At 48.8% G+C, this 27,399-nt stretch overlaps 1 protein-coding gene across 7 annotated transcripts in view; it reads left to right on the top strand.

Annotated features, from left to right (window-relative positions):
• Positions 1-27,120, top strand: part of BCL2L1 (BCL2 like 1) — a 51,198-nt gene extending 24,078 nt beyond the window's left edge. For 6 of the 7 annotated variants that reach the window (XM_078444173.2, XM_078444175.2, XM_078444171.2 and 3 more), the window contains exon 3: positions 23,256-27,120. In XM_078444173.2, the coding sequence (XP_078300299.1) occupies positions 23,256-23,393 (138 nt within the window). In that variant the 3' untranslated portion in view covers positions 23,394-27,120. Of the gene's footprint in view, positions 1-13,551; positions 13,706-23,255 lie in introns of all 7 variants that reach the window. The other variant, XR_013554547.2, reaches the window with a different exon arrangement.
• The last annotated feature ends 279 nt before the right edge of the window (positions 27,121-27,399 follow it).

Here is a 27,399-nt window from a genome sequence, read left to right as displayed (position 1 = left end):
GCAGGCACAAGTGAATGACACAGTGATGATGCTATGCACCCAGGACATTTCATAATAGGGCAGGACATTGACCACTGCCTTGGGGCTCTTGAAGGTCATCAGGGCTGGGAAAGCTAAGGGCACTCCTCCGCTCTGAATCTGAGTCATTTCCTGAGAGATGTTGGTCATTCATTCATTTGTTCATTAACAAGTATTTACTGAATGCCTGCCATGCATTAGGCACTGAGCTATAGGTTCAGTACACAGAGTGAACAAACCAAAGCCTCTGTTTTCACTGTACAAGCAACGGCAGAAGCAAGAGACTAATCAGAAATTGGGCAGGTGAGCATGGACAGCAGCAAGAGACCAGTAAGAAGCTGGCTGGGTGACAGTAGGAGTTTGTATCAGGATGGAGGTGTGGCAAAAGTAGTGAGTAGGGAAGTCAGAGCTTCAGTATAATTTGAAGGTCGGGCCAACTGGGTTTGTTGATGATTGGATAAGAGGTGTGAGAGAGGAGTCCCAAGTTTTTGGCCTGAGCAACTGGAAGGAGCTTGCTGCCATTTAATGAGAAGGGGAAGATGTCATGGCCAGTGGAGTTAGACTGCCTGCATTCAAGTCCTAGGTTGCTTGCTGTTTGACTTTTGGCAAGTGTTTGACTTCACCAAGCCTCAGTTTCCTCAAATGTAAACCTGTTTCGGCTTTAGGCAGTTGGATGCTGCGAAAACTTCATGTTTCTGAAGGGTTTAGGACAGTGCTGGCATACACTAAGTCCTCAGTAAGATTTTAGCTCTGATTATTATTATTGTGCAGGGCAGGGAATCCCGTGACCGAGCAGGCAGCAGGTCCCACCCCACCTCCGCCACCCCCTCAAGGAGCCCACCCTCCAAGAGGCAGCTCAGACACCATCTGTCCAGCAGAGAAAAGCCACAGGGAGACAGCTTTCAGGGGGCATTAGATAGATGAGCCCTTCCCAAGAAACTTAATCTCATTCTCAGCAGGTGCTAATCCCAGCAGCCTCCCTTGGTATCTGAGCCCAGCCCACCCAGTTCCTTTTCCACCCCCACCGTGAGTCCCAGACCCTCTTCCCCTTCTCACCAGCCCCAACTGCCACCAACACACTTCCTTACCAGATGGAGAGGCTCCAGTAGGAGGAAACTGCCATCTATCTGACTGAACCGAGTCCCTGACATGTATCAGGTCACCAAGGGCTTCAGGTGCCACCTGTCCAGAGCCCCATCCGCCTCCCTCCCCAGGTGCCAGTTCCTGGGCGTGGTGCTTGATCCAGGCGGATTCAGCCTGGAGCCAGCTGGAGCCGGGGACTCCCATTGTGCCCCAGCTGCTGCCTGCCCTCCTACCCACAGGCCAAGAAATAGGCTTAACCCTTTGGACACCACACATGTAGTGAGAATTAGTGGTTGCAGTTCTGACTGAGAATTGCATTATTTTCCAGCACACCATTTTTGTTTGTTTAAGAAAGTTATTGTAAATACAACAGTGTATGTAATGTGTATATAAGGTTTCAAGAATAGGAAAAATGATCACCTGTAAACTCATCACCCAGTTTGAGAACTCAAACATTGGGGCACCTGTGTGGCTCTGTCGGTTAAGAATCTCCTGATTGTGGCTCAGGTCATGGTTCTTGAGTTCGAGCCCTGTGTCGGACTCTGCACTCACAGTGCAGAGTCTGCTTGGGATTCTCTCTCTCTCTGCCCCTCCCCCCCCACATGCACGTGCTGTCTCTCTCTCAAAAAATAAACTTAAAAAATTTTTAAATATTTTTATTTAAAAAAAAAATTTTTTTTTGACGTTTTTTATTTATTTTTGAGACAGAGAGAGACAGAGCATGAACGGGGGAGGGCCAGAGAGAGAGGGAGACACAGGATCGGAAGCAGGCTCCAGGCTCTGAGCCATCAGCCCAGAGCCCGACGCGGGGTTCGAACTCACGGACCGCGAGATCATGACCTGAGCCGAAGTCGGACGCTTAACCGACTGAGCCACCCAGGTGCCCCTAAATATTTTTAAATAATGGAAAAAAAGAACTCAAACATTCATGAACACCTTGGAGCTCCCTTGTGTTGCTGTCTCTAGTCACAGCCATCTCCTCCCATTCTCTTGAGAGTTGTATTTACCATTCCCTTGCGTTTAAAAAAAAAAAAAAAACAAACAGTTTTACTATATAGAGAGTATTTTGCATGCTATTAAGTTTCATTTAAACATACTATGTGTGTATTCATCTGTACTTCGCTTTTTTTTATTCAACGTGGTGAGATCCATCAGTGTTAAGTGTACATCTGTAGTTGGTTCGCTTTCATATCCCCTTGTATGATTATGTGTCTGTGTATCCATTCTACTGGCAGTGGTTATTTGGGCTGTTCCCTTGTTTTCGCTATTTCAAATGCGGTTTTGAATGCCCTGTGTATGTCTCCTCCACATGCACATGTTCTCCAGTGCAGTGGTTCGGAGACTAGACTGCCCATCAGAATCACCTGGAGGCCTTGTTAAACCACAAGTTGCTGGGCCCCACCCCCCACAGTGTTTGGTTCCGTGTGTCTGGGTTGGGATCCTGGACCACACTTTGAGCATCATTGCTGTAGGGAATGCACCCAGCGGTGGAATTGCCTGATGGAAGGTCATGCCTGGATTGCTTTCCTAGCTCTGTGTTGGTGAGAGTTGACGCTGCCACCAGCAGCATGTGAGTTTCCATTGCTTTACATCTTTGTTAATACTTGATATGGTCAGACTTTAAAATTTTTGTAGACCTGGTGGGTATGAGATGGTATCTTGTGGTTTTAATTTGCATTTCTCAGATTACAAGTGGGGTGGAGAAGCTTTCCTTACTTCTATTGATCATTCATGTTTCCTTTTTTTGTATAATACCTGCTTAAGTCTTTGCTCTGTTTCTTTTGATTGGCTTTTTTAGGGATTTGTAGGAACTCTCTATATATTCTAAATACTAATCTTTTGCCTACATGTGTTACAAATCTAGATTCTCAGTTTATAGTTTGTCTTTTCACTTTCTATATGTGTCTTTTGATTGTTAGACTTTCTTAATTTAATGCAGCTTAGTCTTTTCTTCTGTGATTTATACTTTCATGTTTTGTTGAAGAAATCTTCCCTTAACCTGTGGTCCTAAAGACATGTGCTTATATTTTCTTCCAAAAGTTTTAAAGTTTTGCTTTTCACATTTAAGTCCTTAATAGATCTAGAATTGACTCTTTTGTCACCTTAAAGTTTTTGCTGGCGGGATACCTTTATTTCTGTGGGTTTTAAACATCTACAGATCTGAATTATTTATAACTTGAGTTGTACCTGGAGCTTATTATGTACACTGCATTAAAATTTCATATTGAACAAAGGTGCCCTCTTTGGAAAAGAGTTTTGATCACATTTAAAGCCCTTCCAAGATTTTTTTGATTTTTCAGATCTTAGATATAATGGTATTGCGTTTTTTTTTTTTTTTTTTTTTTTCTTTTTAATATTCCTTCTTTTTTAGAAATACATACTGACCTACGTCTGGACTTTGCTACAAAATAATACCAGGGTGAAAGAGAGTGTTTGGGAGCAGATGAAATCACATTGGTATTGAGTTGATCATTGTTGAAGCTGAGTGAGTGATGGGTACATGGTGGTTCGTTTTATCATTCTGTCTACTTTTGTACGTGTATAAATATTCTCATAATGAAATATCCAAGGACTATTTCCAGAGTTACTTATGGAGTAAAGCATCTTTTCTTATACTTTATCAGCCATTTGTATTTCTTCCAGAGCCAGTTGGGTCTCCCATATACTACCAGGAGTCCCCAGTAGTGTTCTCAGCAGGAAAGCAGGAGATTAGTTGTTAAGAAAAACAGGAGGGACTGGGAATGAAGGTGGGATGCACCAAGAGCCTGACCACCCCCACTCCCTCCAGGACTAGCTTCCCTCCCTTCCTTTTTTTCTTCCAGAGCTATTAGGGATAATTTTTATTTTAACCAGAGCCTTCTTTCCCTGTTATTCTACCTGGATAGCCTTAACCCGGGGGATAAAGGAGCGTCCTCACAGATGCTGGTCCTCCCCCATCTTAACAGGACCCTGAGACAAAGGGTCAGAGATGGTGGCAACCCTAGTGCAGTTAATCCCATAGTAGCAATGCTGTTTTGGCATCCTAGGATGCAAATACCTGAGTTGTCATTTTTCTTCTCATAGTGTAATAACTGGCCAAAGCGTCAGTCTCTGGGGAGCCCCAAATGCATATCATGGGAGAATCAAATTTTTTCTCTCCCACTCTTTAATTTTGATGTATTTTCTTGGAATAGGTAATATATTCAAGTGTTTCAAAATTCAAAAGGAACAAATGCCTCCCTCCCACCCATCTCTTAGCTGCCCAGTTCCCTTGCTAGGAGAATAGACTCAGTAGACACAAGCAAATGCCCATATGTTTCACCCAGTTTTTACACAGATAGTCGTGTGCTATGCACACAGTACCTTGATTTCTCACTTAGCAGTGTCTCAGAGGTCATTCCATATCAGTCTATCGAGAGCTTTCTCATTCTTTTTAATAGCTGCATAGTATTCTGTACATGGTACTATCTTCGACTTTATTTATTTAATGTTTATTTATTTTTGAGAGAGCAAATCCATGCACTTGAGCATGGGAGGTTCGGAGGGGGGTGGGCAGCAGATCCTCACTGACAGCAGCAAGCACAATGAGGGGGTCGAACTCAACGAACCTTAGAGATGATGACCTGAGCCAAAGTCAGTGGCTCAACTGACTGAGCCGCACAGGTGCCCCTCTACTCTATTTAACTAGTTCCCATTAGTGGGCACTTTTTTGCAGTCTCTTGCAGTTATAATAGTGATACTCAGTGAATAGCCCTGTCATATTTGTCATTTGGCCCATCCATGTATGAATATGGGGTTATCTGTGGGGGATAAATTCCTAAGAAGTGGAATTGCAAGGTCAAAGGATAGGTGCACCTATGATTTGATAGATATTGCCAACGTGGGAATATGGCAGTGGTGCCAGTTTATAGGAGCATCTTTTCTCTATGCACCCCTTCCACTGAGGCTGGGTTTGATTCAGCAGGTTTATTGAGTGCCTTACAGTGCTGGGTCCTGGATACAAAGATAACACTTTCATGTATCAAGTAAAATGGTTACTATGTGTCAAGCACAGGCAAATACAGCCACAAGGAAGCCAACAAGGAAGGTTTTTAAATGAGAAAACTAAATAAAGCTCAGAAAGGTTAAATAACGTGCCATAGTCACTGGCCCAAGCTAGTAAGTAGCAGAGCAGAGTTTAACCCCAGGTTTAAATCCTCTAACACCTGTGCTCTTAAAGAACACCCTTGACTGCCTCTCAGGAGGAATAACATACGGTCTTAGAGTCTAACACAGGTGAGGAATTGGGCTCAGAGAGAATAACTGGCCAAAGAACACACAGCCAGGAAACTATGGAGTCCCCAAGGGGGAACCCCCATATGTCCATTTGAGGCCTATGGTCTGTCTGTACTGAGCTGCCTCCCTTCTTTCCATGGAAAGAATGTCCAATCTCATTAGGATTCCATGAAGAGAACTTTCTCCATCCAGAGCTCCAGTTGCTATAGAGAGCCATAAATCACTGGTTCTCTATGTGCATGTGTTGACCATTAGAGGTGCCTATAGACAAAACCCATCTATGATTAATATACTAATGACAATATAGTTGCTGCTGTTTATTGAGTACCTATTGTGTGTAATATGCTATATAAAAGGTACCCTGTGTTGTATTTTTAACTCTCACAATAATCTTGCTTGGGAAACATTATTGTTCCCATTGTCCAAATTGGAAAACTGAGAATAAGACAAGTTAAGTAATAATCCCAAGGTCAAATGCTAATAAGAACAGAATGCAGATCCAATCCGCTAGACTCACAATCACTCATTCTGGTGTCCATGGTCTTCCCTTGGCTCTCTCTTCCTCTTCCACTTGTCCATATCATTTGGTGCTCTCTCGGGAGGGTGAGTCTGGCTCACACTGAATGCTTTAGAGAAGAGTGCCCTTTAGCTTCCATTCACCCTCTCCCCCACACCCAACTCCTACCCCAGTATAGGGTACTTAGCATAGGGTAGCCAAAGAGCAGGCTGCCACGTGATGCCTGAGGATTGATGATGCCCCCCCCCCCCCCCATACTGGCTTAGAAAGGACCAATTGTGTAGCAGGTGTTCTTTGAACACCTGTCATGTATTGCTCCAGTGGGAGAGAAGTATAAAGTACAGGCCTAGTTCTCAATAACTTAAATCATAAGACTGCAAGTACCAAAGTAAATGGAACAGACTAAAAGAATCAGAAGGGTTCACAGGAAAGAGGAAGCATAACATAATTAATAGCAAACATTCATGGAAGACTATCGGGGGTAGGGCTTCTGCCCATTTTATAAACACTCAGAGTTTGAGTGATAAGCCCAGAGTCGCACAGCAAATAAGTGTCAGAGCTAGGACTCTGAACCCTCCACGGCCTCTGAGGGGAGGGCATTGTGGGCTCTGTGCTGGGTGGCCAGGTAATGGGAGTCTGGAAGGATGGGCCTGATATGGATGAGAAGGGAGGTCAAGATGGAGGATGAAAGGCCGAGAAATAGGGCTGTTATATTCCTAAGATATTATGGCTTGCACTTTAAGCTCTCCTTTTGAATGTGGGGAAACCCAGGCTTGGGTCATAAAGTAACGGCGCAGGATCATTAACTAAGGTTTGTCTAGTGTTTCTTTGTGTCCATACATTATCTCATTGAGCCTCTCTCTGACTATGCTAGGAAGCAGAGAAGGTCTTACCATGGAGAGAACTGGGGTCTTCTGACTTTAAGTCCCAAGTCCTTTCCACCATCCATGCCACCTCCACATTTCTATAGTCAGAGAACTTAGCCTCAGCAATCAGACACACCTGGGTTTGAATCCCTACCTCCTCCATTCTGTCTCTAGGATCCTAAGGTTTGCAAATTGGGGCAATTCCAAGTAAAGAACAAGCCCCCAGGGAGGCAGACAGATGGCTAAGGGATGAATGACACAAGGGAGACACAATAACGCTAAAGTTCTTGTAGTGCTTTTTCTCAGTGCACTTTCAAGTATTTGGTTTACATATGAAGAAAGTGAAGTGACTTGCCCAAGATCACGGTGAGTTAATGAAAGGCAACCTGGGGATTAGAACTCAGGTCTCTTGTCTCCTAAGAGAGCTTTTCCCTTATGCGACACTGCACCTCTGAGGGGGCCCAAGGGGAAGGCCTAGGAATAGAATCACGGCCTTGAAACTACTAGAGCCAGAGAGATCATCTGGTCCATTGTCTACACTTGATAGATGACAGAAGTGAGGCCCAGGATGCTCTGTTGACATGTCTGCAGCCAGATGGAACCACCGCAGAGCAGGAGTAAACCCATGTGTCCTGACTCTAAAGTCCCAAGCCCTTTTTACATTACCATGCAAAATTTCCAAATTGCTTCTTTTCTGTGTAGATCGAAAAGCCTCCCTCCAATGCCAATAATTGACAGTTGGAACAACTGTTTAGTTTGGGGAGTTCTTTTCCAAATAGAATCTCATTCCCTCTATCTGTGTCTCTCTTTCTCTCAATTCTTAGGGTAATATGCTAGAATAGGAGGGAAAAAAAGCTTCAGTGGAAGATTTGGTAGAAAAAAGATGAACATTTGATAGAGTCTCCGAAATCTAGGGAGGTCCTCAAAGCCAGGAAATAATTTAGAGGCCAGCCCCATCATCTTTCCCAGCCAGCTTACCACTTGCCCTGCCCTCCTCACAACAGGCCTTCAGAAGGCCCAGCCTTCCCTTGGCAGCTGCATCTGGTGAACACCAACGGAAATCCCTGGTATTTTTCTTTGCATGCAACCAACCATGGAGATGTAGGTCAAGCATTGCTGGCCTGGCAGTTAGCTTTACTCCCTGCAGCTGCAGCCATGTTTGCTAAGCCCCATGAGGATGGGAAAAGGATGTTCCCCTCCACACAGATAGTGAATCCTCAAGGGCCTGTGTGGGTGGAGCCGGCTGGGACTTAGGAGGGTGCTGGAGAAGACCATCTGGAATGTGAGGACTAGGAGGGTAGCTCTCTGTCTCTTTCCCCCTGAACATCTGCTGTGTGTGCCTAGTGGTAGGATTGGCAGTGCCTCTTCTCCACTCAGCTTATCATCAGGGATAGAGGAGGCTGGGAAGGTCCCATCCAACTCCCTGAGCTCAGCTGGGCCCCAGGCCTGCACCTGAACCCCCACGCCTGTCTGGTGTTTACAGGATTGAAGCTGCCACCCTTTGGGACCCAGCCTGTTTTCATTTCTTGCTCTCAGCTGTCTGGTCTCCATGGACCTCACCTACAGGTTTGTGCGTGCCCGTCCCCCACAGTGCAGCCCCATGAGATTGCTGTAGCCTGGCACACTTCTCTTTGGTCTTTGTTCTCTCCAGCAGAGCCTCCAGTTCTGTGCCTGGTCCAGAGGAGAACTTTTCCGGCCCCTCACACAGGCTCTGTTGCTTCAACCTAGCTGTACCTTTCCCAAGACTTAGTTGCTTTGTGTACATTCTAGGGGGGTGGGGCTGTGGTTTTAAGGCACTAAGGGGTTTACCTGTGTGGTTCTTCTGGACTGATCTCCAACTGGCTGGCTGCTTCTGTCCTGAGCTTTCTCCTGCTCTGGACCTCCTGTGTCTCTTTTGTAAAGGTGTGAGCCCAAGATCAATAGATACATGTATCACTGACCTTCAAGGTAACTTATAGGTGATAAGCAAATGGACATTCTTTTAATAGTGTTTTTATTTTATGTTGATTTCCAGTGCGGCAAATGATATTAGTGTTCGAGTTATAGTAGCAATAACTTAAGTTGCCTTTTCATTTCGTTTATTCACTTAGCAAATATTTACTGAGTGTCTATTCTGTGCCAAGCACCATTCTAGCTACTGGGAATATCTGCCTTCATGGAGTTTATATTCTAAAAAGATAGAGTGGTGGTAGGGAATGGAGAGTGGCAAGGCAGCATTTGGGGTTTGGGGGGTTGTTTGGTTTGTTTTTTTTTTTTTTCTTTTGGTTTCTGTTTCTTTTAAATAAAGAGCGATTGGGAAGGACTTTTCTGAGGAGGAGACACATGGACAGAGATCTACATGATTTGAGGGAATAAACCATGTATCGATCTGTGATACATTGAATTGCTTTCAATCTGTGGTGAGGACATTCCAGACAGAGGGAACAAGTACAGACGCCCCAAGTTGAGAAGGGTGTGCTTGGCGTGTTTGAGGAAGAGCAGAGGAGGTAAGTGTGGCTAGAACGGAGTGAGCAGAGGTAGAAGGTAACGGTTTGTGCGAGCCACCAGGGGACACTCTGGCTCCTCCTCTAGGTGAGATGGGAAGGCAGTGGAGTGTTTTGACCAGACAGACTGTGGACGCTCTGGTAAAGGACCATAGCCAGGGGGTAAGAAGCTGGGAGACCAGTAAGGAGGTTGTTACAACAGTACAGGCAGAAAATGGTGTTGGTCTGGACCAAATGACAGTGGTGGAGTTAATGAGAAGTGGTAGGATTCTGGATAAATTCTGAATATAGTTTCAAAGGAATTTGCTGACAGATCAGTACTAGGGAGGATATTTAGGAATGACTCCAAGGTGTCCCACGCTTCAGCACCTGGAAGAGTGAAACAGCTACAGGTTACTAAAAAGGAGAAAGATTGCAGGGGCGCCTGGCTGGCTCAGTCGGTGGAACATGCAGCTCTTGATCTCAGGACTGTGAGTTTGGGCCCCATGTTAGGTGTAGAGATGACTTAAAAAAAATGTTTTTAAAAAATAAGTAATAAGTAAATAAATAAAAAGGGAAAAGATTACAGAAAGAACGGCTTTTTTGGGGGGAAGAGTAGGGATTGAGAGTTTTCAATACATTTATTTAAAGTTTTTAAAAGTGAGTCAATTGATAGGAATGTTAATAATAACAATGATACACGGAGAAGGCCAAAACAGTGATGGTGAAATTGTGGGTAGACTGGACCAGATGTGTCTGCCCTTTCAGCTCTAAAATGCTGCTTTGGTGATTTCAGACCTCACGGTCTGCCATTCATGAAGAATGGGAACTTGAGACTCCGTCTAGAATGTCATCAATGCAGAAGGAATGACAGGAGATGAATCCCTTGGGTCAGGCTCACCCCTTGGAACGACTTGGGAAGTTCTCACACACATCCTGGCCCGAGGCACTGCTCATTCACTCACTCACCTACTGAGCACCTTCTGTCTAGTACGCCCTGGACCCAGCACAGGTCTGCTGCCCCTGCTCTCCTAATGTAAAGCGAGCTCCCTTTACCTCCACCCCAGCCTGGGCCTGGCTACTCCGTGGCCCTGCAGGTCCCTAGTAGCTGGGTGATTGATGTGTCTGCTGAAAGTGGGAGGCCACAGTGTAGGCAGACCCTGTCCTTCCTTTGTCTCTGTCCAGCCCCTGCCTTCCTCCTGTCATTGCCATCCAGCCCTCAGGGCCTGGAGAGCAAACTGCTTTGCCTCCATGAGGGCAGAAATGATTTTGTCTCTTTCTTCATCCCGTAGGGTTCCCAGAGTTATCAAACTGGAAAAACATCCTCAAAGGCCTCTTTCCCTGCCTGTTGTAGGTGAGAAACAAGGCCAGAGAGACTAGCAACTCCCCTAGCCCACAAAATCCATCAGCAAATCCTTTCAGCTCTACTTTGTTGTTGTTGTTTTTTTAGTTAGTTTGTTGTTGTTGTTTTTTAAGTAAGCTCTACATCCAGTTGGGGCTTGAACTCATGACCTTGAGATCAAGAGTCGCATGCTCTACCAACTAAGCCAGCCAAGTGCCCATCAGTTCTACTTTTAAAAATAAACTCTGAATCTGACTGCTTCTCACCGGCTTCCCTGGCACCATCCTGGCCAAACCACTATCATATTTCTCTTGGATGACTACATCACCTTCTCACCAGACCTCTTGCTTCCACCCTTGCCCCTGGAGGTCTTTACCCAGCAGCCAGAGGGACTCCATTAAAACCAAAGTTAGGTTGTGTCCCTGCAGTGTTCCCTTGTCACTCAAAGGACAAGACCACGTTCTTGAATTGCATTCAAGGCCCTGCACAGTCTGACCCTTGCCCACTGCCAGACACCATTGTTACCATTCTCCCTCATTCATTTTCCTTTAGCCATACTGGTGTCTCCTGTTTCAAGAGTGCCCAGGTATGTTCCTGCCTCAGGGCCTTTGCGTTTGCTGTCCCCATTGCTTTCCTCACATCCTTGTGATGCCTGTACCCTCACTTCATTCAGGGCTCTGATCAACTGTTACCTCCTCAAGAAGCTTTCCCTGACTATGGGTTCTAATTCTCCTGTCTTCCACGTTTCTGTCTAACCCTTTTTTCTCATTTATTTTTCTTCTTAGCACTTGCTACCATCTGACACATTTATTTATTGCCTGTCTCTTCCCATTAAATTGTAAACTCATGCAGGTAGGAATTTTCATCTGATTTAGTCACTGCTTTATCCCCAGTACTTAGCATAGTGCCTGGCATTTAGTGGGCACTTAATAAAGATTTATGGAGTGAATGAATGTCCAGAGCCAGCAGGACAGCTTGTCTGGTCCTTCCTGCAACCTCACAGCTCAACCCACAAAGGGGTCATGATCTGTCTTAGAAAACTCAGATAAGGGGCGCCTGGATGGCTTAGTTGGTTAAGAGAACGATTCTTGATTTCGACTCAGGTTATGATCTCAAGCCCTGCATCGGGCTCTGTGGGCTCTGCACTCAGAGTGTGGAGTCTGCTTCAGATCCTCTGTCTCCTGCTCTCTGCCCCTCCCCTGTTCATGGTTGTGCTCGCGCACTCTCCCTCCCTCTCTCTCTCTCTGTCTTTCTCTCAAAAAAAATAAATAAATGTTAAAAAAGAAAAGAAAACTCATATAAGAGTGCTGCCAGAGCTACTTGGCATCACTTTTGTTTCCAAGATAGTGGCCAGATAAAGGGAGGGACTGGCCTTGCGGGGGATGGGTTGATGGTTGGGGGGGGTGGGGGCTCTAAGCAGCCACAGCACACCTCTCCCTTTCCCATCCACGAGGCACCAGGAAGCATGCCACTTCTCTTCCATCTCCTCAAAATAATTTCTGGTTCATATGGCCTAAGAGTAGCAGATCTTCACTAAATAGCAGGCAGCTATGTGGGTTAAAGGGGGAAGGAAGAAGAGCTTAGTAACATCCCCATGCATCTGCCCCATTGCACTCGCAAATTTAATATGCCCTGGAGTCAGACCCCCTCGTTCAGCAGCTGGTGATCTCAGACAAAGCCTTGTCACCTCTCCGAGTCTTAGCTGCTTCCTTAGTAAAATAAGGACAACACCTACTTTGCAAGATTTTGAGAATTCAGGCAGGAACTCGGTAAATATTAGCTGTTTTTGTGTATTTGTTTGTAGCTGTAAATAATGAGATGGACCATGAGAAACACAAATGAGGCCCCTCTTTTGAAACAGCTAACTCATTGAGTTCTATGGACCATTTTCTTCTTGCTGCCAAGCCTGTGATGTTAAGTACAGTGCTCTCAGGGAGGAACCCTGGTTTGGGAAGGTAATGGGTCTTGCCTTAGGTCCCGCAAGTAGGCAGTCATAGAGCTGAAGCCAAAACCCACACTGTCCAACTCCAAGGGTCAGGAGGCCTTGCAGGGGAGTCCCTTTACCTCCTCTGGGTCTCAGTCTTCCATCTGTTTAGGGAGGAAGTTGAAGTATACAGCTCTGTAAGCCACAGATCATGACACATGAATTCTTGAGTGATCCACATGTCACATCAGGTGGGACAGCGAGTTGCTTTGGGGCCTCCTGGTGGTGGTGCTCTTCTGCAGTTTATGGGTGCTCTGGGTGTTGACTGTGAACAGTAAACCTCCTGGTGGCCCCCACCCCGTGTCACCCCGCTGCAGAGGCAGTAGTCCGGCTCTCCTGGCACTATTTCAGGCATCTTGCTATTCTGTACCTTGAGGCAACCCATGGACTGGGGTGAGAATGAACTGAGGAGAAGACCAGAAGGAACCAGAATGTAGGAAATGCAACTCAGCGGGAGCCTTCAGCTCTGAGTTTTTGGTTTCAAGCAGTGTATATGTGAGCATTCATATGTATAGGGGGGAGGGAAGGGTGTTGCTGGGATTTCTCCCATCCTCAAATCCTCCGGAGCTGTTGGCCTTCTGCTGTGGAATTCCAAACATTTCCGATCAGATAAAGGTGGCTGAAAATACCCTGACTTGTTTGGACTAGTCAGAGGTAGTGCTAGGGTGAAGAAAGAGGTTGAGGCCACAGGGACAAAGCCCGGCAAGATCTGGCCTCTCTGAGGAGCTTGCCCTGGGTCACAGATGTGCCCATTGCCCTTTTCCCCTAGAATCCTACAGGTTAGAGGGCAAGACTCAGCAGGCTCTGAGGTGGAGGAAGATCAGACTCTTTTATGGCAACAAGTCCTTCTACTCCAGAATGTTGCCTCTCACCTTCCACACTAATTATTGGGTCGTCTGAATACCCGTCAGAGAGAACTCAGGTAGTTACTAATCCATCCGTGTGTGAGCTACTTTCATCCTCTTCATGCTGTAGCACCAGTAGGAGCCCTTGAGGATGACCCCCCCCCCCCCTTCATTTTACAGATGGGGAAAGTCCCAGACTTTCCCAGTATCCCAGACAGGGGAAGAGACTCAACCCAAGCGAGCCATTGATAGAGCTGGAACACAAAACCCACATCTGCTGACTCTTGGCCTGGTGTCTCTTCACAGCACACAGCGTTGATCAGCACCAGACAAGGTAGTGGGGATAGCTTTGGGTGGAAATAAGAGGGGGGTGGCTGCTTTGGACCGTGGAGTACTTTGAGGCATAGATCCCAGAAGAAGGAGTTTTAGGGAAAGGGTTGGCCCCAGAGACCAAGCCCCTATTCTTTGTAGGTTGCTAACCCTGGTCCCTCCTGCCTGTTGCCTCAACACAATTCAGATGATGTCTTTTCCAGAACCTTCCCATAAACTTTCATCATCCTTCCTGAACCTGGAAGAACTTGGTTATCTAGGGAGTTCTGGTCACCCTGCCCAATCACCTGGTGTCTCGGGGCTTCCTTCCAGTTTCACCAGGCAGTTAGGATGGGGATAAAAAGAGAGGGAGCTGGCCTTTTCTTCCTTACCCTCTTCACTGTCCACCAGTCAGCCATACTCATCAGCACCTTCTCTGGGACCAGGCTGGGCTAGGCCTGAAAGAGCTCATGGTGAAAAATGAACAGCTCAAAGCAAAATAAGTCAGTCAGAGAGAGACAAATACCGTATGATTTCACTCATATGTGGAATTTAAGAAACAAACAATCAGAGGGGAAAAAAAGAGAGGCAAACCAAGAATCAGACTCTTAACTATAGAGAACACACTGATGGTTGGGGGGGGGGGGATGGGGGAACTGGGTGATGGGGGTTAAGGAGTGCACTTGTTGTAATGAGCGCTGGGTATTGTATATAGGCATTGAATCACTAAATTGTATAGCTGAAACTAATATTGCACTGTAAACTAACTGGAATTTAAATTAAAAAATGAACAGCACAACAAATTGGTAAGAGAGCTGAAGGAGACTTAGAGTCAGAAAGCAGGAGGCCTCCTTGAAGAAGGAACCTGTAGGTGAAGACTTAAGAGATAGGAGAGACCTTGGCAGAGAGACCAGCATAGGCACAGGTCCTGAGGCTGAAGAGAACATGGTATGTGAAGAATGAAGCAGCCTAGCCCTGGACAAAGCTGAGGAAATCCTGCAGGGTCTTGCAGACCACAGAGAAGGCTCTAACACTCAAGCTGAGCCCTGGTCTAATAATAAGACCAGTAGTAATAGCCAACATGTACTCAAAGTTTGCTCTGCACCATGCAGAATTCTAAGAGTATGTGTACTACTGTTAGTAGTAATAGCCAACATGTACTCAAAGTTTGCTCTGCACCATGCAGAATTCTAATTCTATGTGTATTACTGTTAAATCTTCACAGTGTTCTTGTGAAATAAGCACATCTTTAATCTCCATTTTATAGACAATGTCCAAAGCTAACACCTCTCAAGTCTAATGGCAAGACTTAGTGGGTAAGGTGCTGGCAGCCCAACTTGGTAGAGAAATAGAAGAAATAGAAATAGAGCCTTGGCCTCATCCAGATAGCACTGCCACTTTACCAATGAGGAAATTCTACTCAGAGAGGAGCACAACCTGGTCCAGGGCCCAGAGCAAGGCCAGCAAAGCTTCCTCTGCCAGCCCCTGGTGATTTCTTGGGCAGCCCTCGGGACAGAGCTAGAGGAGAGAGGACCATATCTGATGCCAGCCAGTGGGGGGAGATAGAGGAAAAGAGGCAAAGAGAGCTTTCCAAAAGTGAAGTGCTCCATGAGTATATAAGCAGAGATGCCCTAGAGATGACTGCGAACTCCCACGAGGATGGACCGTCGGGAGTGAAACACACCTACCACATGACCTTGATGTTCCACCTTTCTGAACCTGTCTGGGAAATCAGGATGTTAGGGATGAGCTTCAGCATCACATGAGAGGTTGGGTAGGTATGTTATGAGGTCACTTTTGAGTCTCCGACTCTTTTTCAAGGGTGAACCTTATCTCCCAGGACACTGGAAGAAGAATGAAAAGCTATGGCCATCCACTCATGAGACAGTAGGGGGTTAGCAGGGGTGGGATGAGAGACAGCAAAGTGAGGGAGGTCTTGGATTTCCAGGGAACGAATGCATATGAACATGCAGCAGCCTCCCAGGAGCCATTCAGTGCTTGGGCTCTAGAGCCAGACTGCCGCATACAAGCCCTAACTCTGCCATATGAGCCGTACGTCCTTGGCAGGGTCCCTTGACCTCTGAGCCCATTTCCTCATCTGTAACATGGAAAGTAACAATAGCACTTCATGGGGTTATTGCTAGGATTAAGTGAATTCATATACATGATGAAGCTCTTAGCACCATGCCTGGTACACAGTAAGTTCTCAGTAAATATCAGTCATCCCAGGGAAGGAGGTTGTAAGCCTCTAAATGAGCATCTGTGCCCCCAGTAAACGTCTCTGCCTCTAAGACTAGCATCCTGGTTCTGAGCTGAGGAGGTGGAGAGCCCACGCTTGCACTGCTAGGCCCGATAGCTTTCTCAATTCCCCAGCGGAGGTGTTATCTCCTCCCGGCACAACCACTTCCTTTTCTGAGAAATGAGCACATCTGTCAGGCTTAGCTTCTGAGAACTAATGGTGAGGGAGGAGGCGGGGGAGGAGAGGCTGGCAGCTGACAGGGGCAGAACTGGAGAAAGATTAACGTGAAGTTTGCTGCAAGGATGCCTCCAGATATTCCCTGAAGCCCAGATGGCTTGAGCCTCCTCTCCCCCCCGCCCCCCCCCCCATGACACACTGTTGTGCCAGTAACACCGAGGTCACCTTGCTTTTTAGTAAGTGCTAAGTGCTTTCATCCCCTTATCTCACCACCACTGTCTTGGGAGGTCAAAACAGGAGAAACTGAGGCTCTGAAGTACAGAGGTTTGCTATGGTGCCCACAACTGGGCTGGCTAGACTGGGGTCACCCTAGCATAATCTGGTCACCCGTCTCTGCCTCTGCCCTGAGCTGCCTCTCTGAATTGCCCACTCCCAGTAGAGGAGAAAGGCCGTGTTTCTTTCACATTGCTGACCCCAACGGCTCCCCCGGGAAAGCCAAGGGAAGTGGATTCCAACCACAAACCTCACTTCTTCCGAGTCTCCGCCTGCAACTCCCTGCCAAGAGAGTGATAAGGCCTCTCCTTTTGCCCCATCCCCCCTTCCTGCCATCTCCCTGGGATCTCCTAACAAGGCCTCATTTATCTATTCAGCAGACATGTATCAGCCTCTCCTTCAGGGAAACTGAGGCTAGCAGCAGAAAGTGACTCTGCAAGGGATCCCTGGCCTGCCCATGCTGGGCCGTGATGAGGCCAAGGGAAGGTACAGTGCTGATGTCTCTGGCACTTTCTCTGGGCTGCTAGGAGCCCCTTCCTCTTCTCCACCTACCTCTTTCCCAAAATAACCAAGCAGGAAGGAAGTGGTGGGCCTGGGCCTTCCAGAGTCACCCTAGAGGAAGGAAGGGCCCGTCTGGCACAAGCACTTGTTCCCCACTGAAGCCAGGACGGAAGGGTTTCACTTTCCCTCCTGGTCTTCGTCACATCCTTTTCCTGTGGCACCCAGTTCCCCTCAGCTGGCTGGGGGCCAGAGCTCATTCATTCAGCTGGTGGCCTCGGGCAACCTTCCCCCTCCGAGAGGGACTCAGGACTATAACTCTGGCCCAGAAATGGGGTTGCTGCTGCACATGCTGGAACTTGCAACCAACTTCCCCACATACCCACTTTGGGCAGGTCTCTCAGTGTCTCTGAGCCTCAGTTTACCTGGGTGTAGATTGAGGTCCTCCTTCAGTAATACAAGTGCATGCACCTGGACCATGATGGGGCTTGAAAAGTATTGTCCTTTTGAAAGTAAGCATAGTCCTGTATGGAGGTTGGGAGCAAAGATACTGCAGCCAGACTGCTAGTGCAGTCAACCCAGCCGCTGTGTGACCTTGGACAAGTCACAGATCATCTGAGGGCCACAGGGCCATCAGCTGTATGATGAATTAACAACAGTACCCACTGCCTGACAGTGTGGGGACAATTCAGTGAACTGATCCACACAAAGGACCAGGAGGAGTGCCTTCTTGCAGGGTAAGTGCTCAGGAATCATCTCCCACCACTGCCACTGTGTAGGTCAGGTTCTCTGTGGGCAGGGGCAGCAGGGACTGAAGAAGGCAGAATCAGATATCAGAATGAGCAAGAGGCCAGAACTCTGACAAATCCCAGGTGAACTCTGAAGCCTCCATTTTCACATCTGTAGAATGAGGCTATTGATAAATAGTACGAGGATTAAACGAAAGTAATCATTTGTTCATCTAATGATGTGTACATCATGTGTATATATATGTGTGTATATATATAATCTACGTGTATATATATAATAGATTCATTTAGAATGGCACCTGCTGTGTTCCAGGTACAGCATCAGGTTCTAGAGGTATAAGGGATAAAACCACACACAATCTAGTGGAGGAGACAGGACAAAACATAGTCACTCAACTATATGTGATTGTGCATGTAATCAGGGAGTATGGCCCAGTCTGGGTGAAGTGCTTTAGCTCAGTGCCTGGCACAGCTAACATTCAAATGTGTAATAAAGGTCAGCTGCCATATTAGCAGTTGTTATTATTTTATTGTTATTTAACAAGTGAGGACTGGGCTGCTCAAAGTCACACCGCTGTGAAGAAGGATGGAAACGTGGGAGGTGAGAGAGAAGGGTGGGCATCAGAGGATTGATCAGTCTCAGGTGGGTGCTGCACTTCAGCCCCTGGCAGGGTGGATGGGCCGCTGCTTGAGGGGCATTGTGCCAGCCTTTTTCCTCACTTCACCAGGGTTGCAGATGGCTGCAGGGTAACCTGCATTGTTCAGTTGGCCTCTGGGCAGAGATCTAGCTTTAGTCCGTCTGTGCCTGTCTGGATGGGCCTGGCTTCAGACGTATGTCAGACTTGAGCCCGCTGACTGAGGGGGGAACTGACACACAAATGGGGCTCAGCCTAGGGACACCTTGCCTCTCATTCTTGCCTCAGGGCCTTTGCACTTGTTGCTTCTGCCAAAACAGGCTCTTTTTTTACCCCAGGTTTTCTATCCTCTCTTGGCTACTTCCACCTTGCCATTCAGCTCTCAGCTCAAATTCCCCAGGGAGACCTTCTCTGACCACTCCACCTATATCAGTCCCCCAGCTATTCTCTGTCACCACCCCGTGACTTACTATCTTCAAAACCCCATTATCTCTGAAATTGTCTTGCTTCTTACCTTGTCTGCTTTCCACCAGGACAGTGTTTCTCAACCTTTTTTCCTATTGCCATCCGCCTCAGGCATCTTTTTCGACATTCTTGTCCTTGTTGCCTTCCCGTGACATTTGAATACCACAGCTGTACTCCGTATCTCTTTATGTGCTGTGACCCCGTGGAAAGCCACAAACCACTGTAATATCCAAGAATTTTTTGCTTTGCCCCACTGGGAGTGATAGCCCTCCCGTTGAGAACACACAGACTAGAACAGAAGCTCCATAAAAGCAGAGATCTTCTTTGTCTTGTTCACTGCTGTGTCTCCAGTACTGGGCTTGGAGCATGGTTAGCACACAAGAAATAGTTACGGTGTGGGGCGCCTGGCTGGCTCAGTGGGTAGAGAGAGCATGCACTCTTGATCTCAGGATCGGGAGTTCAAGACCCACATTGAGTGTAGAGCTTACTTTAAAAAAAAAAAAAGAAAGGGGCGCCTGGGTGGCTCAGTCGGTTAAGCGTCCGACTTCGGCTCAGGTCATCATCTCGCGGTCCGTGAGTTCGAGCCCCGCGTCGGGCTCTGTGCTGACTGCTCAGAGCCTGGGGCCTGTTTCAGATTCTGTGTCTCCCTCTCTCTCTGACTCTCCCCCACTCATGCTCTGTCTCTCTCTGTCTCAAAAATAAATAAACGTTAAAAAAAAAATTTTTTTTAAAGACATATTTATGGTGTAAATGAAAGTCCAAAAACCCTGGAAGCACAAAGGAGACCTTTGTCATGGAGTCTCGTAAGCTGAGTAGCGGTTGGCTAACTGAGGAAGATGATACGGGGAGAGTGACCAGTTAAGAGGACACACGGGTGAAAAGCACCCTGGAGTATGTTGGGTGGAGCCCTTCCATATATGTGGCCAGGACTGTTGGAGGCAGGATCTTGAAAGTGGTCCCAGCTTTGGCTTCTCCTGGGGACCCTGGTTCTTGGCTCACTGCTCTAAAGGGTCCTGATGCCAATTAGGGAGACACCAGTTCCTAGTCCAGGCTCTACCACAAACTAGCCGTGTGAAACTATAGAATGGGCAGGTGCATTGGTCTTACTAACTTGTGGGGGATCTGGCTGGCGGGGGAGTCCATGATCCTCCCATGGAAGTCATTAGCCATTGCCTGTCCCCGGTGGCCCTGAAAACTCCTGCATGAATCCCATGGCAGCGGTCACAGCTACAAAGAGAAAACTTCCCCCACGTTGCTGTCACCTCAGCTGAGAATGCAGACAGCCTCATGCCCGGGTCTCTTGAAAGCCTCTGTGACATCAGAGACTTCCCTGCCACTCACCCTTGCATCTCACCCTCCTGCCCACCATGCCAGCTCTGGCTGAAACTAGTGGGAGCCATTGAGGAGCACCGGGACTTATCTCTGCTTTTCCAGAACCAGGCTGCTCTGCAATGCTGCTTGTTTATCCAGGGCAACCGCCCACTGAGAAAATGGCTGTGTTTGTTTCCAAGTGTGTCGTGTGAACCTTGAGCTAAATATACCCACACCACTGTCTCCCCAGCACCCGCCCTGCAATGGCACACCCCATTTTGCTCATGCTCTGTCTGCAAAAGCAGTCCCCAGAATCCGTGGCCCCTGGAAATCCTACTCCCCCTCCCCAGGAGAAGGAGCTCCTAATGAAGGTTGTCCTGGCCAGGAATGCATGAGTCGGGGGGTTGGGCAGGTCAGAGTCTTGTTCTCTATGGCACCGAAGCGAGAATGTTCCCTCCACCCTGGAATGACTGTTCCTGGACAGTGAGTGCTTTGTGCCTTTGCAGGGACAGGGCCTGTTTACTCCAACCCAGCCCCAGAGAGGAAAGTTTCCCGTGGCTGCCAGCCCTCTACTTTAGGAAAGTTCCCATCGAGAGAGCCAGGCCTCTCCCACTTTGGCTGCAACCCCAGTGTCCCTGGTTTCTTAAGAGACATTGGGCCCCTTGGGAGAGCCAGTTCCTTCTGGCCTTGGCCTCACTTCTCCCATGCCCCCGATAGCCCAGTAGTCTTCCCCCATCACAGATCCATCTTTTTTGTGACTCCACTTGGGCCTACTTCACTTAGGACACTTAGGACCAGAAAAATTACAACTCCTGTAAGAATTTCTTTGTCCGCCAACACCCATGAGGCTAGCCGGGATGAGGGGGGAGAGACGGAAGCATATCCACGCGGCGATGCCTGGACAGCGACAAGGCCAGAGAATTAGGAGGCTGGCTGCTGCCACACCACTGCCCTTCTCTCTCCAGACCCAGGGCTCCTCCTCAACTCAACCCCCTCTTTCTAGAATCCCATTTTAGCGCTACTGACAGGACACGTCATCCCAGCCCCCCACATAGGGAAGTGTCCTGCTATAGCCATGCTTCCTTTGGAGCTGAGTGTCCCTGCGTCCTGATCCTGGCTCTGCCACCTGTTAGCCGGCTGACCCCAGGCAAGGTCTTCCCTCTCCAGTGTGAAATGGGGCTCAAATCTAGCTGATGAAGGTGAAATGGGTAACTACGTGGCACTTAGTAGACTTGTAGTACCTTCATTCTACTCATGTGTTTATTGAGCACCAACACGTGCCAGACACTGTTCCAGGCACTGGGTATATAGAGACAAGACAGGGGCTCTGCCCTCGTCAAGCCACACCTAGTGCAAGAGACGAAACAAAGTGTTGAATCTGTTCATTATGCACCGTTATGAGAAGTGCTGGGGAGAAAAATAAAACAGGGTAAGAGGACAGGTAGAGAGGAGGATGGGTACCATTTTAGACGAGGTGGCCAAGGCAGGCCTCTCTGAGGAGATGACATTTGAGCAGTCGGGAGTGAAATGAGGGAGTGAGGTGGGTGGTGATCTGGGGTCAAGTGCTCCAGGCAGCGAGAACAGCAAGCTCCCAAGCAGATGTTGGAGGAAAAGCAAGGAGACCCGTGTGGCGAGTGTGCAGCAGGGAGGGAGGAGCAGGTTCCGCGAGACCTCGCTGGCCGTGGTGAGGAGTGAGGGCTTTATTCCAGGTGTGATAGGAAGCCTTGTGAAGGCTGAGAGCTTGGGATGAGATGGGAAGGAGTGACATGGCCTGAATGGAGGGACTTTTTCTAGTGGTTTTCCCCCCATACATCGTAAACTATCTGGTAAGGGCTGCAGCTTCGGTGTCTCTGCTGTTTCCCTGATGGCTTAATAAACACTCAGGAGTCTTTGAGTCATCTTGGCAGTTTGGTGCACAGGGCGCTCTGCTAGGTACCAGGATGTGAGCAAAAATGACACTGGCTTTCTAAGTGCAAGGGAAAGCTGTTGGAGGACTTTAAACCCAGGCGTGCCGTGATCTGATCTATGTTTTTAAAAATCCTCTGTGTGGAGCATGGACTGAGGGGGCTTGTCAAGACCAGAAGGAAGGCCAGGCACACATCACAGTGAGCAAACTGGCCTGGTGGAACTTGGAACCAACTGGTCTGAGGGAGCAGCCACCACTCGGCCAGTTGGGACCAGGTGGACATGAGGGCCCACCTTCTTGGTGGAGAGGAGGAACATGGGCCCTGGGACCAGCAGGTGATCCATTCACACTCTAGACACACACCTCCCTAGGCCCAGAGGCTCCTGGTCTGTAAATGGGAAGAGAGGGTCTGTACTGCAGCATTGTTGGGAGAATTAGAGGACAAATAGGGAGCAAAGCTGACTCACTAAAGGGTACTGCAAACCCCCTCTCCCTGCCCCACAGGCTGGCTCCGCCCTGGGCTGGGTAATTTAACCCACAGCCCTACCTTCCCCATATCATGTGCTTCCCTCCTGACTGGCCTCAGGGCTGAAGGCTGTTGCTCACCTCCTCCTGGGCCCAGAGTCACGCCCCCTGGGGGCAGGCCGAAAGACATGGACAGGGCCTCCTAGATCCTGTCCCAGTCCTGCATCATCATTGCTGCCCCTCTACTCTGCCCTGCTCTGTCTACCCATCACTCATCCTGGCCAGAGGCTCCCTCCAGAGGGAGAAGGAGCCTTTGGCTCATAATCCCCAGACTTGACCTGCCCCTGAATCACTGGGAATTTAGCCCCATCTCCTCTCCCTCCCTGCCCCCTCCCTCTGTCACAGCAGTGGGAAGGCTACTCACAGACTCAACTCCATGCTCCTCCTCTGCTTCCAGACCACACAGCCAGCCAGCTCTTGCTCACCACTTTACCCTCTTCTCCCCTGTCCCCTTATTTCCTGCCCTCTGCTCCAGCCACCTAGCCTCCTGTCACCTCCCTGCCCCTGCCTATCTCTTTCCCGCAGGTTCTCCAGTGCCACTTTTTAGCCAGCTCACCTTGGACAAAGCTCCTTCCCAGCTTTGCACCTGTTATCTCAACAATAATGTGTGTTGGTCATCCCCAGCTGGGCATCAGGAAGAAGGGCCGCCTTTAACCCTGTATCTGGCCCAGAGGAGGCGCGGATGGCTATAGTTTTTCAAATCACCATTGCAGCAGATGGCCCCCTTCTCCTACCCCCCCCCCCCCCAAGTTACTGTCAAAGGACTCAAATAGCACCTTCTCTTCTTCTCCCTGCAGGACACTTTTGTGGAACTCTACGGGAACAATGCAGCGGCCGAGAGCCGGAAGGGCCAGGAGCGCTTCAACCGCTGGTTCCTGACAGGCATGACTGTGGCTGGCGTGGTTCTGCTGGGCTCACTCTTCAGTCGGAAATGACCAGACACTGACCACCCACTTACCCTCCCTGCCCTACCCTGCCCCCACCACATCCCTTTATCCAGCAACCATTGCCACCAGGAGAACCACTACATGCAGCCTGTGGCCACCTACCCATCACAGGGTTGGGCCTAGACCTGGTCCCCTGCAATTAGTTTTCTAGAAATCTACCATGCTTCTGTGAAAGCCGCCTTCCCCACACCTCTGTTCTCCTGGCCTCAGAACCCACAGAGTTTCCCCAAAATCTGCCCCATGGAAGCTGGCAGGTGTGGGGGTGTATGTGGTTGGGGGCTGGAGGGCCCTGCCTGTTTGGTGGAACCCCCCAACCCCTTAGCCTCCCTGAGAATGCTTTCTTGCCAGGGAGCTGGAAAGTTTTCTGACCCTTTTCCCCAGGAGAGACTAGATTGCCTTCGTTTTGATGTTTGTGGCCTCAGAATTGATCATTCCCTATCCCTTCCAGGATCTAGGTCCCCTTCCTATCATCCCCACCTTCCCAAGAGCCACTTAGGGGCCACTTTTGACTAATTAGGGATTCAAGCTGCTTGGGATAAAGAAACAAGGACCAGGACCCCCTCTCCACCTCTGGCCTGGCCAAAGTCCCTGACCCCAATCCCAGTGTCCTCCAGAGGCCTCTGGCTAGAGGCCAGCCCCACCCAGGGTGGGGGGCTGTAGCTGCAGGAAGCACCCCATGCCAAAGCTAGGGTGGCCCTTGCAGTTTAGCACCACCCTAGTTCCTTTCCCTTGGCTCCCATGACCATTACTAAGGGACCAACTGGGCCCGAGGCAGGTGCCCCAGAGCTGTTTATGGCCTCAGCTGCCTCACTTCCTGCGAGATCAGCCTGTGGCATCTTTGCCTTGGGCTGCTGCCCACAGAGTTCAGGGGTTCGGGGGCCTCGGCCCAGACATGAAGGGGAGCTACAGGGAGCAGCTGTGGGAGCCCTAGAGTCTTCCCTACCTCAGGCAGGAAGGGCAGGAAGGAGACCCTGATGCACGAGGTGTAGGTGGGGGTGGCTGGAAGGGCCAGTCCTACCTGGTCAAACAGGTGTGTGCCCCACCCCCATTCAGCCTGGGTCACCAGGCTGCCAAGGTCAGAGTGGCCTGGCCAGGAGTCCTTCAGGCCTCCCTCTACTCCACCATGGCCTGTCTCATCCCCGGGGGTCCCGGCCTACCCCTAGCCATCCCGGGCTCTCTGCTGTACATATTCGAGACTAGTTTTTATTCCTTGTGAAGATGATATACTATTTTTGTTAAGCGTGTCTGTATTTATGTGTGAGGAGCTGCTGGCTTGCTGTGCGTGTGCACGTGGAGAGCTGGTGCCCGGAGACTGAACGGCCTGATGCTCCCTCCCCTGCCCTGGTCTGGGGAAGCCAGCTGGGGGTCCTGGCTCCTTAGGGGCAACTGTCCCCCCCCCCCCCCACTCAGCCCCCACCCCACACTTGTTCCAGCTCTTTGAAATAGTCTGTGTGAAGGTGAAAGTGCAGTTCAGTAATAAACTGTGTTTGACTCAGTGAGCAAAGGACCTGGGCTCTTGTGTGCCCCGGGCTGGGGAAGGAGGGGCTGTGCGGCTGGCTGCTGGGCAGGGGTGCTGCAGGGGAGCTCCCTCTGGGCCTGATTCTCTCCACCAGCCATTGATAGGGTTTTTATTGAGCGCCTGCTGTGTGCCGAGCCACTGGGGCTGTGTGTGAACAGGATGGACACAGTCCCTGCCCCCAGGAACTGACATTCTAGGGGAAGAAACAGCCACTTGGCAAGTATTTACTGAGGCCTGCCTGGCACAGGCACAGTCCTAGAGCACTGGGGATTCTGCAGTGAACAAGGCCCTTCCTTTATGGAACTCCCATTCTTGGGAAAACAGACAAATACAAGGATGGGTCTGGCTGCTGGAGGGCAAAGGTGGAATCTGGGTGACCATGAGGAAGAATGGCAAGACTAATGAAGGACCTAGTGGGGAAGGAGGTAGGAAGGAGTCAGACTTGAGGTAAATTTTAATGGTAGATCCCACAGGATTTACTGATGGATGAGAAATCGGTCAAGAAAGAGGAATCAAGGGTGATTGGGAGTTTTTGGAATGGTGACACCATTATAATTACAAAAGTGAAGCACATTTCTGAGGCCAGTGCAACTTAAGAGGCTCATAGTGAGTGCCCCAACAGTATTCAATGTGGAGCCTGAGCTTGTCTGGGAGTCAGGAGTCAGGGAAGACTCCCTAGAAGACGTGGTAATGAGATCTAGGGCTGGAAGAATGTAGGAGTTAACTAAAAGAATGGGGGAAGCAAGAAGAGTGGTCCTGGTGAAGAAGAAGCAAGTGCACAGGGTGAATAAGTTTTCTTCAGGCTGAAGGAAAATGGGTGTGTCGAGTTGAGAAGGCCTCCTGGGTCAAGGTGATGCCAGAGCGGTGGGATGAGGGGGCTGAACTTGATCCTGAGGGCAGTGAGAGCCAGAGGGAAGTTGTCAGGGAATGATATGCCCCCATAGGGCCCCAAAACACCCTCTCGCAGCTGTGTGGAGAAGGTTCTGGAGGGGAGCAGAGTAGAAACCTGGAGACCAGTGAAGGAGCCATGGTTTGATAAGGTTCTGGTTCTCAGGGTGGGCAAGTCAGGTGTGTTTCCTGGGTCACCCTTCCTGGGCTTGTGACTTTGGGCAAGCTACCTACCTTCTCTGTGCTCCCAACATTCACCTCCATGAATGGGATTGATGGCAGTACCCATCTCACACGACTGTGGTCCACATTGAATGAAATAACCCAAAAGAGCTTGGGGGAGGCTGGTTGAGGGAGTGGGGAGGGTGCGGCAGCGATGACCCCACCATCGGGCGGGCTTGCTATACAGTTCCACCTGTAGCAGCCGAGGTCCCGAAAGGGTCTGGGAAAACGAGGACTATGGGCGGGCGCTCCAGCCGGGGACGGAGCTGGAGGCGGGAACCTGCCTCGGACGCTCCGCCCCTCACGCCTTCAGGAGCAGGCTTGGCTGCCCCCTGGTGGTCGAGGCTGGTGAGACCTGAAGCCACGCCCACTGCCTCTGCCCTTCCGTAGCGCCCATGACCTCTGTCTCCCACCTGGCCAGCTTTCCCCGGTGTCCTCCGTCCTCCGCCCGGCTCACCAGAAGGACCTCTACACTTCCAATCGTTGGGTATTAGATTCAGAGCTTGCCACTGCTGTCCCTGTGCTCAGGGTCATCATTCTCTTTAGTTCAACACCCAAGTCTCCAGCATTTCCCCCACCCCTATCCCCACAATGTGTCCCTTGCCCCTGCTCTTTTACCTTAGCCACTCAAGCCCCTCTTCAGATTTTTGATCCTTCTGGAAACATCTTTTCACATACAAATACATAGATATAAATATACTTTTATCCTCCCTGCCTTTTTTTTACACAAATGGTAACAGACCTACACTGCCTTGCATTTTCTCCCTAAGTAATGTCTGATACACGTTTACATACTCATACAGGAATCCCCGTGTACTCATCATACAGGTTCAACAGTTATCAATACTCATGACAGCTTCATGATTTATTCTAGCTGTGTAGTATTTTAACCAGACCTCTAACTCAGTGATTTCCAACTTTATACATGCTATGGCATGTGCATAAAATACTGGAATTGCACACTGAGGAAAAGTTGGAAGGAGTTTCAGACTGTCCATGTGGGTCCGGGGAAGGGGACGGAATTCATTTCTATATACTATATTTATAATGAGAAAAATGAAATATATTTCATAATGAACTTTGAAACAGCAATATACCTATTTTAAAATTTATTTCTTAAGAGACAAATATTTTATATGAGCTTTTATAATCAAAATGGTTCACACAAATTCCAATCAAGGCTTATTAATGATGATCTCTTAAAATTCTTGGTAGTTGACATCAACAAGAGACTTCATAGCTGCAAGTAGGTGCTAAAAGAAAAAAATTTAACCATCCCAAAGCTTACAATTGAAATTATATTTAAGCATTCCAACAGCTCTTCCCTTTATTTAATTGACAAATATAATATATTCAAGTGGATTT

The sequence above is a fragment of the Panthera onca genome, chromosome A3, assembly GCF_046562875.1.
Source record: "Panthera onca isolate mPanOnc1 chromosome A3, mPanOnc1 haplotype 2, whole genome shotgun sequence".
Taxonomy (NCBI): Eukaryota; Metazoa; Chordata; class Mammalia; order Carnivora; family Felidae; genus Panthera; species Panthera onca.
Note: the sequence above shows the minus strand (reverse complement) of the source record. Positions and strands in the feature narration are given on the sequence as shown.